This window comes from Heteronotia binoei, chromosome 4 (genome assembly GCF_032191835.1).
Source record: "Heteronotia binoei isolate CCM8104 ecotype False Entrance Well chromosome 4, APGP_CSIRO_Hbin_v1, whole genome shotgun sequence".
In the NCBI taxonomy this organism is placed as follows: domain Eukaryota; kingdom Metazoa; phylum Chordata; class Lepidosauria; order Squamata; family Gekkonidae; genus Heteronotia; species Heteronotia binoei.
The window spans coordinates 169,867,464-169,882,830 of record NC_083226.1 but is presented as its reverse complement, the minus strand read 5'-3'; the positions used below and the strand labels follow the sequence as shown (position 1 = coordinate 169,882,830).

Genomic DNA, 15,367 nt, shown 5'->3' with positions numbered 1-15,367 from the left:
TTCACACATGGCTTTTTTTTTTAAGAAAACCCAAGCGGGAACTCATTTGCATATCAGGCCACACCCTTGGCACCACCATTGTTTCACTCAGGGCTTTTTGCAGGAAAATTCCAGCAGGAACTCATTTGCATATTAGGCCACACCCTTGGCATCACAATTGTTCCACACACAGCTTTTTTTGGAGAAAAATCTCAGCAGGAACTCATTTGCATATTAGGCCACACCTGCTGATGCCAAGCCAACCGGAACTGTGTTCCTGTTTCAAATAACAAGCCCTGCAGCTCTTAATGGCACCTGGGTCAGTTTGCATGACCTTAGGGGTCAGTTGCACACTCTTAGCCAAGTCTACCCCCCCTGAGAATGAAATGGGAATGGGAACCGCGTCTGCCGCTCTGACCAGGGATGTCAGTGTACTAGAAAAACTGTGATGAGCAAGGCTGGGAAAGCCACCGAAGAGCCCTTGCTATATGACGTACTTGAGCGCTGGGTTGTACAAATAATGGGCTTGGATCGGTAGAAGGTTCCTCCATCTATTCAGGTGGCCAATTGGTTTAGCAGTGTGGCCTCTCCTCAGCTCCCATTAGAGGGAAGCTGCATATGCATCCCAAGATGACTCACTTTGTTCCCTCTGGGGTCTCTCTCTCCGAACAGGTGCTCTTTGAACTTGCCCGTTATCATGCTCCCTCCACGATCTTCCTGGATGAGCTGGAGTCAGTCATGAGTCAACGAGGCATCTCTCCGGGGTAAGAAAAGCTTCCCAGCTGTTTGTTGATTTGTTACCCTGTAAGGGAATCCTGTTCTGCAATGAACATAAGAAGAGCCCTGCTGGATCAGACCCAGTGGTCCATTTAGTCCAGCATCTTGCCTCATACAGTGGCCAGGCAGTTCCTCTGGCAATAGGACATACAGGCTGAGGCCTTCATAGGGAACGTCAGAAGACCCCTGCTGGATCAGACCAGGGAGGGTCCATCTAGTCCAGTATTGTTTCTCACACGGTGACCAACCAGTTCCTCTGGGGGGCTGACAACGGGGCACAGAGGCCAAGGCCTTCATAAGAACCTAAGAAGAGTCCTGTTGGATCAGACCAGTGGTCCATCTAGTCCAGCATCCTGTCTCACACAGAGGCCAACCCGTTCCTCTGGAGGGCCGACAACAAGGCATAGTGACTGAGACCTTCACAAGAACATAAGAAGGGCCCTGCTGGATCAGACCAGGGAGGGTCCATCTAGTCCAGTATTGTTTCTCACACGGTGACCAACCAGTTCCTCTGGGGGGCTGACAACGGGGCACAGAGGCCAAGGCCTTCATAAGAACCTAAGAAGAGTCCTGTTGGATCAGACCAGTGGTCCATCTAGTCCAGCATCCTGTCTCACACAGAGGCCAACCCGTTCCTCTGGAGGGGCGACAACAAGGCATAGTGGCTGAGACCTTCACAAGAATATAAGAAGGGCCCTGCTGGATCAGACCAGGGAGGGTCTATCTAGTCCAGTATTGTTTCTCACACGGTGGCCAACCAGTTCCTCTGGGGGGCTGACAACGGGGTACAGAGGCCAAGGCCTTCATAAGAATATAAAAAGAGTCTTGCTGGATCAGACCAGTGGTCCACCTAGTCCAGCATCCTGTCTCACACAGAGGTCAACCAGTTCCTCTGGAGGGCCAACAGGGCATAGAGGATGAGACCTTCATAAGCATATAAAAAGAGACCTGCTGGATCAGACCAGTGGTCCATCCAGTCCAGCATCCTGTCTCACACAGTGGCCAAGCAGTTCCTCTGGAGGGCCAACTACAGGGCAGAGAGGCCGAGGTCTTCATAAGAACATCAGAAGAGCCCTGCTGAATCAGAGCAGTGGTCCATCTAGTGCAGTATCCTGTCCCACAGTGGCCAACCAGTTCCTCTGAAGGGCCAACAACAGGGCAGAGAGGCGGAGGTCTTCCCCGATGCTGTCTCCAGGCAGTTAATCAGAGGTTGACTGCCTCTGGATGCGGAGGCTCCCTTTGATCCCCATGTCTGGTAGCCACTAACAGGCTTGTCTTCCGGTATAAAAATCTTAAAAACAGTCAATAAAACACTATTTAAAATTTAAAAAAGCACAATGCCAGCTAGCATCCACAAACCCAGTGGAACAGAATGAGACAAAAATCCATCTCGAGGGAGAGGAATCGCAAACAGCCAAATGCTTGGCTAAATAAAAAGAATTTTCTTTCAGGAAAATGAAAAAGTCCAGTGGCACCTTAAAGACTGTATTTCAACACGATCTTTCGGGAGCCAACTGTTCGTTTCCTCAGCTACATGCAAGGAAAATGCAGCGGGAGTCCCTAAAGTAATGACGATTCCCTTCCACGCGGCTTTTTTTCTACCAGGAACTCCTTTGCCGTTTTGGCCACACACCCCTGATGTAGCCAGTCTCCCTGAAGCATACAGTAGGCCCTGCAGGCCCGATATGAAGAGCCCTGTAAGCTCTTGGAGGATTGGCTACATCGGGGGGGGGGGCGTGGCTTGATATGCAAAGGAGCTCCTGCTACAAAAAAAGCCCTGCCTTTGATATATCTGAGGAAGCCAGCTGGGACTCACAAAAGCTCACGTCGAAACAAACATTAGTCTGCCACTGGACTCTGGTTTTATTTTGCAACGGAAGCCCCCCGTCTCTTCCGCATATCGCGAGAGGGAGCATGTGCAACTGCGCCTTAGAAAGCGTCCTCTATTGACGGGGAGACGCACAGCACGCAGAAGGTCTCAGGTTAGATCCTGGCATCTCCTGTCCTAGGATCTTCCATAGGGGATATTGATGAAGGCCTCTGATTGGCTCAGACCCCGGGGAGGTACCACCACTCAGGAGACGCAGTACTGGAGAGCCAGTTTGGTGTAGTGGTTAAGTGTGCGGACTCTTATCTGGGAGAACCGGGTTTGATTCCCCACTCCTCCACTTGCACCTGCTAGCATGGCCTTGGGTCAGCCATAGCTGTGGCAGAAGTTGTCCTTGAAAAGGCAGCTGCTGTGAGAGCCCTCTCCAGCCCCACCCACCTCACAGGGTGTCTGTTGTGGGGGAGGAAGGTAAAGGAGATTGTGAGCCGCTCTGAGACTCTTCGGAGTGGAGGGCGGGATATAAATCCAATATCTTCTTCTTCTTCTTCTACTGGGCTTAGTGGGACAGCGGTTGGACTCGGTACGCATCAGCTTCGTCTGATGAGCCTATACTATTTGCACAAGAATCCCAGGTTCAATCCATGGCGATTTCACCTTCAAAGAATCTCAGGGAGCAGGTGCTGGAGAAGGCCTTTCTCTGCTCAGGACCCTGCTGAATAAGCGTTGCATATAGATGTATTCTTAAGCGACTCCGGTGGTGTCAGATTTTGGTCTACCCAGCCTGGTTTTGCCTGCTCTCTCTGGTCATTCTCATCTGCTTTTTCAGTGGAGCTCTTTAGCTTGGAGAAATGTTGACTGCGGGGTGACATGATAGAGTTTGCAGGATTATGCATGAGATAGAGAAGGTAGAGAAAGAAGTACTTTTTCCTCCCTTTCTCACAATACAAGAACTCATGGGCACTCAATGCAAGAAGTAAGGGGAGGGACGGTGGCTCAGTGGTAGAGCATCTGCTTGGTAAGCAAAAGGTCCCAAGTTCAATCCTCGGCATCTCCAACTAAAAAGGGTCCAGGCAAATAGGTGTGAAAAACCTCAGCTGTTCAAGGGGAGGGACGGTGACTCAGTGGTAGAGCATCTGCTTGGTAAGCAAAAGGTCCCAAGTTCAATCCTCGGCATCTCCAACTAAAAAGGGTCCAGGCAAGTAGGCGTGAATAACCTCAGCTTGAGACCCTGGAGAGCCTTGAATGGGGCTGTGGCTCAGTGGTAGAGCATCTGCTTGGTAAGCAGAAGGTCCCAGGTTCAATCCCCGGCATCTCCAACTAAAAAGGGTCCAGGCAAGTAGGCGTGGAATACCTCAGCTTGAGACCCTGGAGAGCCGCTGCCAGTCTGAGTGGACAATACTATATTTGATGGATTGAGGGTTTGATTCCGTAGAAGGCAGCTTCATATGTTCATCTATTCAAATTGCTGAGTAATTGGGTTAAAACGGATAAAAGGAAGTACTTCTTCACCCAAAGGTTGATTCACACATGAAATTTGCTTCCACAGGAGGTGGCTTCAAGCATAGATGGCTTCAAGAGGGGACTGGATAAACATGTGGAGCAGAGGCCCATCAGTGGCTATTAGCCACAGGGTATAGATGGAACTCTCTGTCTGGGGCAGTGTTGCCCTGTATTCTTGGTGTTGGGAGTGGGTAAGAGCGGGAGGGCTCCTAGTGTCCTGGCCCCACTGGTGGACCTCCTGTTGGCACCTGGGTTTTTTTTGACCACTGCGTGAGTGTTGGGACAGGATGGGCCACTGGCCTGATCCAACAGGGCTTCTCTTATGTTCTTATGTGACACAGAGTGTTGGACTGGAGGGGCCATTGGCCTGATCCAACAGGGCTTCTCTTATGTTCTTATGAATTGCCAGGATTGGACCTTCAGCCTTGTACAAGAGAAGTGCTGCCTCTATCATGGACACAGGAGTCCTTCTAATGGGCTGGGCTATAGCGTGGGGCCAAGTGCAGGGTCATATTGGACCGTGCCCATGCCGTGTGCCTGTAGTCCGGTTTGCCCAGTTCTCTTGAGTATTCTTCCATCCCCCTTCTAAACTACGGCCTGTTTGTTTTGCTCATAACGATGGCACACGATCAGGCAGGAAGCGTCTCCTCGCTAAATGCCAGCTCCTGTGGTTCAGCTCAGCTCTTTGGTACTAATCTGCATCTGCAAAGATAAAAACTCGAAATGGATGCTTTCTGACTCTTAAGCACGGGTTCATTGTAGCGTTAATGCCCCCAAGTCCGTCCTCATGAAGTTGGACATAATTCTAATGGGACTTAATTGTGTTTGGAAGCAGGGTAGGCGGGTGGGGGCATAGGAGTCAAAACCTGCGATAGGGTCTCAGCCTCTGAGCTCAATCCCATCCAAATAAAGAAGCTCAACTCTGGTATGCAGCAAAGAAATAACCTTTCTCTTCTCTGTCCCCCCATCTCTCCCCCCCCCGCTTGATCTTGGCAGCGGTGAACACGAAGGAAGCCTGCGGATGAAAACGGAATTATTGGTGCAGATGGACGGCTTGGCCCGATCGGATGATCTTGTCTTTGTTTTAGCAGCTTCCAACCTGCCCTGGTAAGAGATCCGGAGAGTCCGTTTTTGAATACATTTGCGTGAGCTTCTAAATGCAGATAAAGATTTTTTTTTTGAACTTAGACTTTGGAGGGGAGGGGGAGGCAGCCAAAGCCTTGATGTTTGGTTAAAGCCTTTAAAGATTAATTTGGAGCTTTTAAAACTTTTTTTTTTTTTTGCTTTTGCTGTTCTTGTTGGCTTGAGCTGCAGCAGCGCCTAATCCCCCCCCCCATCAAGTCAACATCTGCCGAGGAGCCAGCTGTGAATATTTAAAAAGAGAACCTTTGACTCGATAGCCCAAGTTATTTACTACGGCTGAGCTAAAGAAGGGTTTCGGCGGATGACTCTCTTAGGTGCTTAAAAAACATCCAGAGGGCTCAGCGAAGATAGGCCCCTATAAATAGGAAGGGTTGGGTTTTATTGGTATTAAAGGGTGACTTTTAAAAGTTTGAGGATAAAAGCCCGTCAGTCTTATTTTAATATCTCAACTGTCTAGGGAAACAAATGGCCTGTGATGGGGGGTGGGAATGCCCCGTTTGAGCATCTTCAAGCATTTTCTAGGGAAACAGATTGGAAAGCGTACTGCCTGCTGAAGACCGAAAACAGGTTTATTTTACTTCTTTTTATCATTTCATAGAATCCTAGAGTTGGAAGGGACCTCCAGGGTCATCTAGTCCAACCCACGGCGCAATGCAGGGAACTCACAAATACCTCCCCCTAAATTCACAGGATCTTCATTGCTAGAGGGCCATCTAGTCTCTGTTTAAAAACCTCCAAGGAAGGAGAGCCCACCACCTCCTGAGGAGGAAGCCTGTTCCACTGAGGAACCGCTCTAACGGTCAGGAAGTTCTTCCTAATGTTGAGCTGGAAACTCTTCTGATTTAATTTCAACCTGCTGATTCTGGTCCTACCTTCTGGGACCACAGAAAACAATTCCACACCATCCTCTATATGACAGCCCTTCAGGTACTTGAAGATGGTGATCATATCACCTCTTAGTCGCCTCCTCTCCAGGCTAAACTTTTTAAGCCCCTTCTCCAAGGTTCCATGTTTATGTGGACTCTTTGCTTGCTTGCTGAGCCAACTCAAGCCCGCCGGCTGCATATCAATCAATGCATTTATAGTCATAGACGGGCAAAATAAAACATAGTGGCAGAGCGGTTGTGAGAATATACATATATATACAGATTTCCATTAAGAGATGTTTTAAAAAGTAAATACGAGCTATTAAAGGCCCTCTTTCAGGAAAACAAAACAAAAATGCAGCGACACCTTAAAGACTAGAACAAAGTAGGAGGCAAGTTGCACCTTTAAGACCAACAAGATTTTATTCAGAATGTAAGCTTTCATATGCACGCACATTTCTTCAGACGAGGGGATGGTGTACAGTGAGCTGAAATACATATAGCTGGTGGGTTAAGAGTGTAAACTGATACAAAAGTTAGGATCAAATGGCAAAATAGTGTAATAAATTGGAAGACCGTTTGGTCTGGATTGCATTTGAATGAGAAACCAATAAAAGGTAATAAAAGTTGCCTGGGAGAACCAGTTTTGAATCCCTGCCATGTCCATGAAACTTAGAATCAGAGAGTTGGAAGGAACCTCCAGGGTCATCTAGTCCAACCGCTCTTGCACAATACAGGAAAATCACAAATACTTCTCCCCACCCCCCCAGTGACCCCTGCTCTATTCCCAGAGGATGGCAAAAAGAAACCCCAAAACGCCTTCCAGGATCCCTGGCCAAACTGGCCTGGAGAAAAAATTGCTTCCTGACCCCAGCTTGAAGAAGACTGCAGATTTATACCCCGCCCTTCTCTCTGAATCAGAGACTCAGAGCGGTTTACAATCTCCTATGTCTTCTCCCCCCACAACAGACACCCCGTGAGGTGGGTGGGGCTGAGAGGGCTCTCACAGCAGCTGCCCTTTCAACGGCAGCTCCTACCAGAGCTATGGCTAACCCAAGGCCATTGCAGCAGCTGCAAGTGGAGTAGTGGGGAATCAAACCCGGTTCTCCCAGATAAGAGTCCATGCACTTAACCACTATACCAAACTTGCTGAATGACCTTGGGTGAGTCCCACACTGTCTGTCAAACCTCCCTGATATGGTGGTTGTGAGGCTGTTCTAAGAAAAAGAAAAGAAGATCCATTAAGCCAGGGGTGCCCAAACTTGCTTAACATAACAGTCATGTAGAATAAACTTCAGATATTTGAGAGCTGCAAGACAGGAAGGAAGGAAAATTAAGAACATAAGAGAAGCCATGTTGGATCAGGCCAATGGCCTATCCAGTCCCACACTCTGTGCCACATAAGAACATAAGAGAAGCCATGTTGGATCAGGCCAATGGCCTATCCAGTCCAACACTCTGTGTCACATAAGAACATAAGAGAAGCCATGTTGGATCAGGCCAATGGCCCATCCAGTCCCACACTCTGTGTCACAGTGGCCAAAAAAATTATTTATATATATATATACACACACACACATATACATATGTATATACACATACTGTGTATAATAGCCACTGATGGACCTCTGCTCCATATTTTTATCTAACCCCCTCTTGAAGCTGGCTATGCCTGTAGCTGCCACCACCTCCTGTGGCAGTGAATTCCACATGTTAATCACCCTTTGGGTGAAGAAGTACCTCCTTTTATCCGTTCTAACCTGACTGCTCAGCAATTTCATTGTGAATGCCCACGAGTTCTTGTATTGTGAGAAAGGGAGAAAAGTACTTCTTTCTCTACTTTCTCCATCCCATGCATAATCTTGTAAACCTCTATCATGTCACCCCGCAGTCGACATTTCTCCAAGCTAAAGAGCCCCAAGCGTTTCAACCTTTCTTCATAGGGAAAGTGTTCCAACCCTTTAATCATTCTAGTTGCCCTTTTCTGGACTTTTTCCAATGCTATAATATCCTTTTTGAGGTGCGGTGATGTAAGCCAAAATGCCCTCAAAACCGAGGTTGGGGAATTGTCAGGTGGGCACCTGGCTTAATCAGGATCTTTTTACCTATGTACACAGGATTCCACATCCAGAAATTAATGCTTAAATTTATCAAGGACTCTAATTAAGTAAAACAATTAAAATTTATTCCAGAAAAATATAGGCTTACATACAAGATAAAATACTCATAAAATCATCCATACAGTCCTAAGAAAAATAGAGAGAGATATAGAGACAACACATGGGTAGACAAACAGGGTGATAATTACCGATCGTAGTCTTCAAGGAAGGCTCCAATGGCGACGAAAGAGGACGGGGGAAATGGGACCCTCAACTGTGACCAGAATCGGGGATGGATCTAGACAGCAGAACTGGGGTACTGCTAGATGCACACATGTGGGGAGCTGTGTTACAGGTATATAAACTACCTTATGCCCTTAGGGGATGGGAGGCACAGGGGTGGATGACAGGTGGTCAGCTGGTACATGACCTCAGAAAAGGGAAGGCTCTGCAGTGACCATAAGGGCTGGACTAGTGCAACAGCCAATAGCCGGTTAGTTGGCAACCCCTGATTGGACGCTCATAGTTAGCCAATGAGCGGACTTGGCCTTAGTTTCCTGATTGGCTGTCCAGGTAACAATGGGCCAAGGGGGAGGCTCCAGGATAACTGTTGGGGAAAAGAATGGGGGAAATTACTGGGTGGAGGTGTGCTTAAGACTATTAAACTTATCTAAAAAGGTGACAATAGATGAAGATGAAGAAGAAGATGAAGATATTGGATTTATATCCCGCCCTCCACTCCGAAGAGTCTCAGAGCGGCTCACAATCTCCTTTACCTTCCTCCCCCACAACAGACACCCTGTGAGGTGGGTGGGGCTGGAGAGGGCTCTCACAGCAGCTGCCCTTTCAAGGACAACCTCTGCCAGAGCTATGGCTGACCCAAGGCCATGCTAGCAGGTGCAAGTGGAGGAGTGGGGAATCAAACCCGGTTCTCCCAGATAAGAGTCCACACACTTAACCACTACACCAAACTGGCCAAATGCTACCTAAGGTAACACCCGGCTTACACAAAGGAACTTGGCTCTGGCTGAAGATGGTCTTCCTCTTCTTCAGTCTTCTTTTGGCACCGGTCTTTGTCTTGAGTTCTGTTAGACAAAGGCTTAGGCAGTCTGACAGGGTCCACGCCTAAGATAAGCTTGATGGCTCTTATGCAGAAGTTGAAGCAGCTGTTGGATACATGAGTCTCTTGCTTTGCTGTAATGGAGTCAGGAAAACAAGATGGATTCTGGTGGTGTTAGCCTTTGGTTCATGGAAACAGGCTGGAAACTGTTTGCCTGTACAGTTCATGGCGGCGTGGCTTCTTCCACTGCAGCGGCCAAGTCTGGGCACGCAAGGAGCAGCTGGAAGCTCGTCTGTAGTTCTGACTAACACCAATCCAGAGATGTAGAATGCTGCTGCAAAGCTGAGGCTTATAATATCCACATAAGCCTTAGAAACCGTGGGCAAAGTTCACTTCTTAGAGCAGATGTGTGCGAGTCAAAACTTCAGGCACCCTGGCAACCATACTGGTGATCACGATGTCCATGTGTATGAAAAGCAGGGGGCTTTTCCTTACAGTGACCAGAACTGCACACAGTATTCCAAATGAGACAGCACCATCGATTTCTACAGGGGCATTATGATACTGGCAGATTTGTTTTCAATTCCCTTCCTAATAATTCCCAGCATGGTGTTGGCCTTTTTTATTGCATTGATATTTATATTTATATGATGGGGGAGGGAGAGAGAGGTGGAAAGAAAGCAACTTCCAATGCACACTCCAAGCGGCCAGCTGGCTCGGCTCGGAGAAGTGATTTCAAGAGAGAAATGCCTTCTCCAAGCTGACCGACAGGGCGGTGGGGGCTTTGAGAGCCACAGAATTTGTGTGAAAGAGCCACATGTGTCTCCTGAGCCACAATTTGGCCACCCCTGCATTAAGCCACCCTGAGCTTCTTGGAAGGAGGGTGGGAGAAAAGTGTGTTTCTGTTTCCTCCTCTAGGGAACTGGACTGTGCCATGCTGCGCCGGCTAGAGAAGAGGATTCTGGTCGACCTGCCCAGCAGAGAGGCGAGGGAGGTGATGGTCCAGCACTGGCTGCCTCCTGTCAGCAACAGCGTGGGAGTGGAGCTGAGGACGGACCTGGACTACGCCTCTCTCAGTCAGGTGAGGAGGAAGCAAAGAAGTGATGGCAGCATGAATTGGACAGCAGAGGCTCAGCATCTCGCTAAAGCAGTGGTGGCCAAACTTGCTTAAGGTAAGGACCACAGAGAATAAACGTCAGGTGTTTGGGAGCCGCGAGACATGAATGTCAGGTGTTTGAGAGCTAGAAGGAAGGGAGGGAGGGGGGAGGGAAGGAAGGAAGGGGGGAGGGATGAGGGAGGGGGAAGGAGGGAAGGAAGGAAGGAAAGAGGGAGGGGGGAAGGAAGGAAGGAAAGAGGGAGGGGGGAGGGAAGGAGGGAGGGAGGGAGGGAAGAAGGATGAGGGAGGGAGGGGGAAAGGAGGGAAGGAAGGAAGGAGGGAGGGAGGAGGGAAGGAGTGACAGAAAGGTGGAAAGCAAATAGATGAGAGGGAGGAGGAAAGAAAGCCACTTTAATTTTAAGTGCATTCTCCAAGTCTGTCGAAGGGGCAGTGGGGGCTTTGAGAGTCGCGCAGTATGTGTGAAAGAGCCACATGTGGCTCCCGAGCTAGTTTGGCCACCCCTGTGCTAAAAGTATCTGTTATGTATTTCATTCTATTTTATGATATTTATTGTGGTTTTAACGTATTGAATGTTTGAACTGGATGTTTTTACAAATGATGTTGCCCACTCGGAGTGTTGTCTCCAGGGAGAGTGGGTTATACATTTGATAAATAATAACAGTAATAATAGTTCACAGGGAGGCAAAGTGGTGGAGGAGGAGGGGCCACGGTGTGGTGTTAGGCCAGGGGTGGCCAAACTGTGGCTCGGGAGCTGTTTCACACATATTGTGTGGGTCTCGAAGCCCCCACCGCCCCATTGGCCAGCTTGAAGGAAGGCATTTCTTTCTTTAAATGGAAGTTGCTTTCTTTCCACCTCTCCCTCCCCCCATCAATTTTCCTTCCTTCCTTCCTTCCTGCCTTCCTTCCTGCCTTCCTTCCGTCTTATGGCTCTCAAACATCTGAAGTTTATTCTACGTGGCTCTTATGTTAAGCAAGTTTGGCCACCCCTGTGTTAGGCTAAACACTATAAGCAACAAGATGTTCAGAAGAAAGAAAAGAAGAAACTTGAGGGACAGATTAAACATCTTGAAAATGCTGAAAAAAGACTGAGAAGAAGCCAAAATGGAAGAGGAAACAATTGATGAGAAACTAAAAGAGTTACAAAAGAAAAAGAGAAAACTGTAGAAGTGATAGTTTTATATCTTAAATCTTCATTCTTTAAAAACAGATTACTTGTATTCTAATTTCTAACTTGATTATTACTACAATTTCAAAACTATAAGTTTCGTAATGTGGCTTCAGAGAAACCATTTTAGATAGAATGTTTATATAATTTTTAGCATACCTTTAAAACAAGAACAAAATTGGTTTCTCATTTGTTAGCATTCAGAGTTTACTTGAATTGAAGTTTGTATCTTGGTGTAATTTTTTGTGCAATTGCAAAACAGATGTTGCAGCAGTTGACGTTGAAAGAAGCCGAGATTAAATCTCTCACTTCGACAAATATTTTTGCAGTTGAGACTTGTGAAGTTGTAGAGTGGAACATTTCATTAAGCATTTCATTAATGCAACGTGACCTATTCATTTTTTTAATTTGTGGTTATATTTGAATGGTGGTCAGGGAAATTGACAGATGTTGGTCAGGGAAAGGGAAAAATAAAATTTTAGTGGCAACCCTGTCCTGGACAGTTAGCTTTCTTTATTACAGAGTTAAGACAGGTTAGGTCAGAGAAGAAATGAAAGACCAGGGGGAGTTTTTTGTAGCAGGAGCTCCTTTGCAAATTAGGCTACCCCCCCCCCCACCTCCATGTACCCAATCCTCCTGGAGTTTACAGGGCTCTTCTTACAGGGCCCACTGTAAGAAGAAGATGATGATATTGGATTTATATCCCGCCCTCCACTCCGAAGAGTCTCAGAGCGGCTCACAATCTCCTTTACCTTCCTCCCCCACAACAGACACCCTCTGAGGTAGATGAAGATATTGGATTTATATCCCGCCCTCCACTCCGAAGAGTCTCAGAGTGGCTCACAATCTCCTTTCCCTTCCTCCCCCACAACAGACACCCTGTGAGGTAGATGAAGATATTGGATTTATATCCCGCCCTCCACTCCGAAGAGTCTCAGAACGGCTCACAATCTCCTTTCCCTTCCTCCCTCACAACAGACACCCTGTGAAGTGGGTGGGGCTGAGAGGGCTCTCACAGCAGCTGCCCTTTCAAGGACAACCTCTGCCAGGGCTATGGCTGACCCAAGGCCATGCTAGCAGGTGCAAGTGGAGGAGTGGGGAATCAAACCCGGTTCTCCCAGATAAGAGTCCGCACACTTAACCACTACACCAAACTGGCTCTCCTAGAGGATTGGCTACATCAGGGGGCATGCCCTAATACGCAAAGGAGTTCCTGCTACAAAAAAAAGCCCTGTGAAAGATGTGCCTCAACCTGAGACTCTGGAGAGCTGCAGCCAGTCTGAGTAAAAAAATAAGCCTCCTTCCTTTAAAACTATCTTCAATAGGAGGTTTTTAGAGATGGAAGTATATATGTATTTTTTTTTCTGACCACACTAGGAGATGGAAGGCTACTCTGGCTCTGACGTTAAGCTGGTCTGCAAGGAAGCAGCCATGCGCCCCGTCAGGAAGATTTTCAGTGCCCTAGAAAACCATCAGCCAGGTATGGAGACTGTGGAGAAAAAAGCCATTTTAGGCCTGTGCTTGTCGGGGAGTTGGCAAGAGGAGTCTATAAAACTCTAGGCAAGGCTTTGGCCTAGTCTGTTCCTCCTTCCCCCTCCCCTCCCATCTGGAAGCAGCACTTCTGAGGACAGGAAGTCTTTCTGGCTGGTCTCCCAAAAGGCTGCAGGAGGGAAAACCAGTTCCTGGGTGGGAACTGGGTTTGATATTAGAGGTTTTTGGAGGGAAACGGGGAGTTAAAAGTTGTCAGGGGAAGCCGACAGTCAGTTGAGTTTTGATTTGAGTCTTGGAGACTGGTGACTCGGTTCTGGATGGTATGGTCAGGGCCAGTTATATATTAGGGAAAGAAGGAGCGTTTATCTCTTCTTTCATTCATTACTTCTGTTCACTCTGTATTTAAAAATGCCTGTATGTAGTTATCAATTTAAAATCAATGTTTTGTCTGTTTCAAAAGGTAGTCCCTCTGTACCGCATAGGTTCCCCTACCGCCTTAGACCATGCTACTGCAAGAGGGGAGTCCAGGGAAGGGGGAAGGCATGCAGTTGGCAAGGGTGCCAATCCTCCAGGTGCTGGGTTGGCAGAGGACCTGGAGGCCACAGAACTGGCAAGGGGAATTGGGAGTCTGTTCCTTTCGGTCAGAAACCCCTAAATTGAACAGGTGGTGGCAGCGGGCCCTAGTGGCAGGAAGAGGATGAGCTCCCTCCAGAAGTTGGCAACTCAAAAGGGAGTTGACGGGACCGTGCCTGAAAGCAGAATCGGGTCGGTTCCGCCACAGAGATGTTCATTGCTCACCTAGACTTGGGCTCTGTCCAGATGGGGAGGGCTGCGGGCTGGACTCGATGATCGCTCGTGCTGGGAAACCTGGCCCAAGCGCCAAGTGGGTCACTGTGTTGGTCTGAAGCAGCAGAACAAAGTTGGAGTCCGGTGGCACCTTTAAAACCAACAAAGTTTTATTCAGGGTGTAAGCTTTCACGTGCAAGCGCTCTTCAGGTGCAAGATACTTTTTCACTGTATCTGAGGAATCATAGAAGCATAGCGTTGGAAGGGACTTCCGGATCATCTAGCCCGGTGGTGTCGTACATGCAGCCCGGGGGCCGAATCAGGCCCCCGGAGGGCTGCTATCAGGCCCATGAGCAAGTCTGCTTCCTTCACTCTCTCTCTTGCTTCTTTTAGTTATCAGAGACGGTTAAATAGAATATGTTGTCGAAGGTTTTCACGGCTGGAGTTCATTGCCTGCTGTAGATTTTCCGGGCTGCGCGGCCGTGGTCTTGGCATTGTGGGACCTGACGTTTCGCCAGTAACTGTGACTGGCATCCTCAGAGGTGTAACCCGGAAAACTGGAGTTAAGGAGGGAGAGCCCTGGGAAAGTCGAATAACAGACTTTTATTATTGTTCTGCTCTGTTTTTCTTTAGATGGTGGGAATTTACCCCCAATCCGCCTGGACACCGTCACCACAGAGGACTTCCTGGACGTGATTGCTCACACCAAGCCCTCTGCGAAGAATCTGAGCCAAAAATACACCGCCTGGCAAAGGGAATTTGAGTCCGCCTGAGTAGGATTTGAACTTCGGAACCTCCACCAAAGGCTTCCACCATCCACAAAGAACGAGTCTCTGCTGGAGTTCAACTACAAGAGGTTGGATACGTTACAGTGTAAACATGCTGTTTGAAAGCAAGGCATGTTGGGAAAGTGGAATGGGCCAACCCCTTTTCGAAGGTTAGTTTTTGACGCCGGAAGAGTGCTGCTAATTGTGTTCTACAGAACCTCAAGTTGGCTACTCTTTTTTGAAATAACGGTTTTCACCTAAAGCCAGCTGTCGATGTTAACACGTCACCCAGCTACTGTCTAGCACTGAACTAGGACTGGAATTCATCAGTGGGAGTCGCCCTCCTTACAACAACGCTACACATCTTTCTTGGGGAAGAGAAGGAGCTTTGGGAGCCAGATGTAACTGATGTTCTGTGAGACTTCTCAGGGATTCTTATATTAAACCAGCAGATTTCAATCAGAGCGGATAAAAAAAAAAGAATAAACTTTTTTTGGTCTTCTCGCTGGAGTGTTGTTGGGACATCTTATTTGCTGGTATTGATTTCGCTCTTCTTGTCTGGTAGCGTTCCATCTATACGTGTCTATAGATAGTGTTCAATCTATTAGCCAGTTTGGTGTAGTGGTTAAGCGTGCGGACTCTTATCTGGGAGAACCGGGTTTGATTCCCCACTCCTCCACTTGCACCTGCTGGAATGGCCTTGGGTCAGCCATAGCTCTGCAGAGGTTGTCCTTGAAAGGGCAGCTGCTGTGAAAGCCCTCTCCAGCCCCACCCACCTCCAGAGTGTCT

General features: G+C 48.0%; 1 protein-coding gene across 2 annotated transcripts in view; it reads left to right on the top strand.

Annotated features, from left to right (window-relative positions):
• KATNAL2 (katanin catalytic subunit A1 like 2) overlaps nucleotides 1-15,082 on the top strand; it is a 54,363-nt gene extending 39,281 nt beyond the window's left edge. For both annotated transcript variants that reach the window (XM_060236200.1, XM_060236201.1), the window contains 5 exons: nucleotides 652-743; nucleotides 5,081-5,191; nucleotides 10,171-10,333; nucleotides 12,912-13,014; nucleotides 14,445-15,082. In XM_060236200.1, the coding sequence (XP_060092183.1) occupies nucleotides 652-743; nucleotides 5,081-5,191; nucleotides 10,171-10,333; nucleotides 12,912-13,014; nucleotides 14,445-14,584 (609 nt within the window). In that variant the 3' untranslated portion in view covers nucleotides 14,585-15,082. The remainder of the gene's footprint in view (nucleotides 1-651; nucleotides 744-5,080; nucleotides 5,192-10,170; nucleotides 10,334-12,911; nucleotides 13,015-14,444) is intronic.
• Nucleotides 15,083-15,367: the final 285 nt, after the last annotated feature.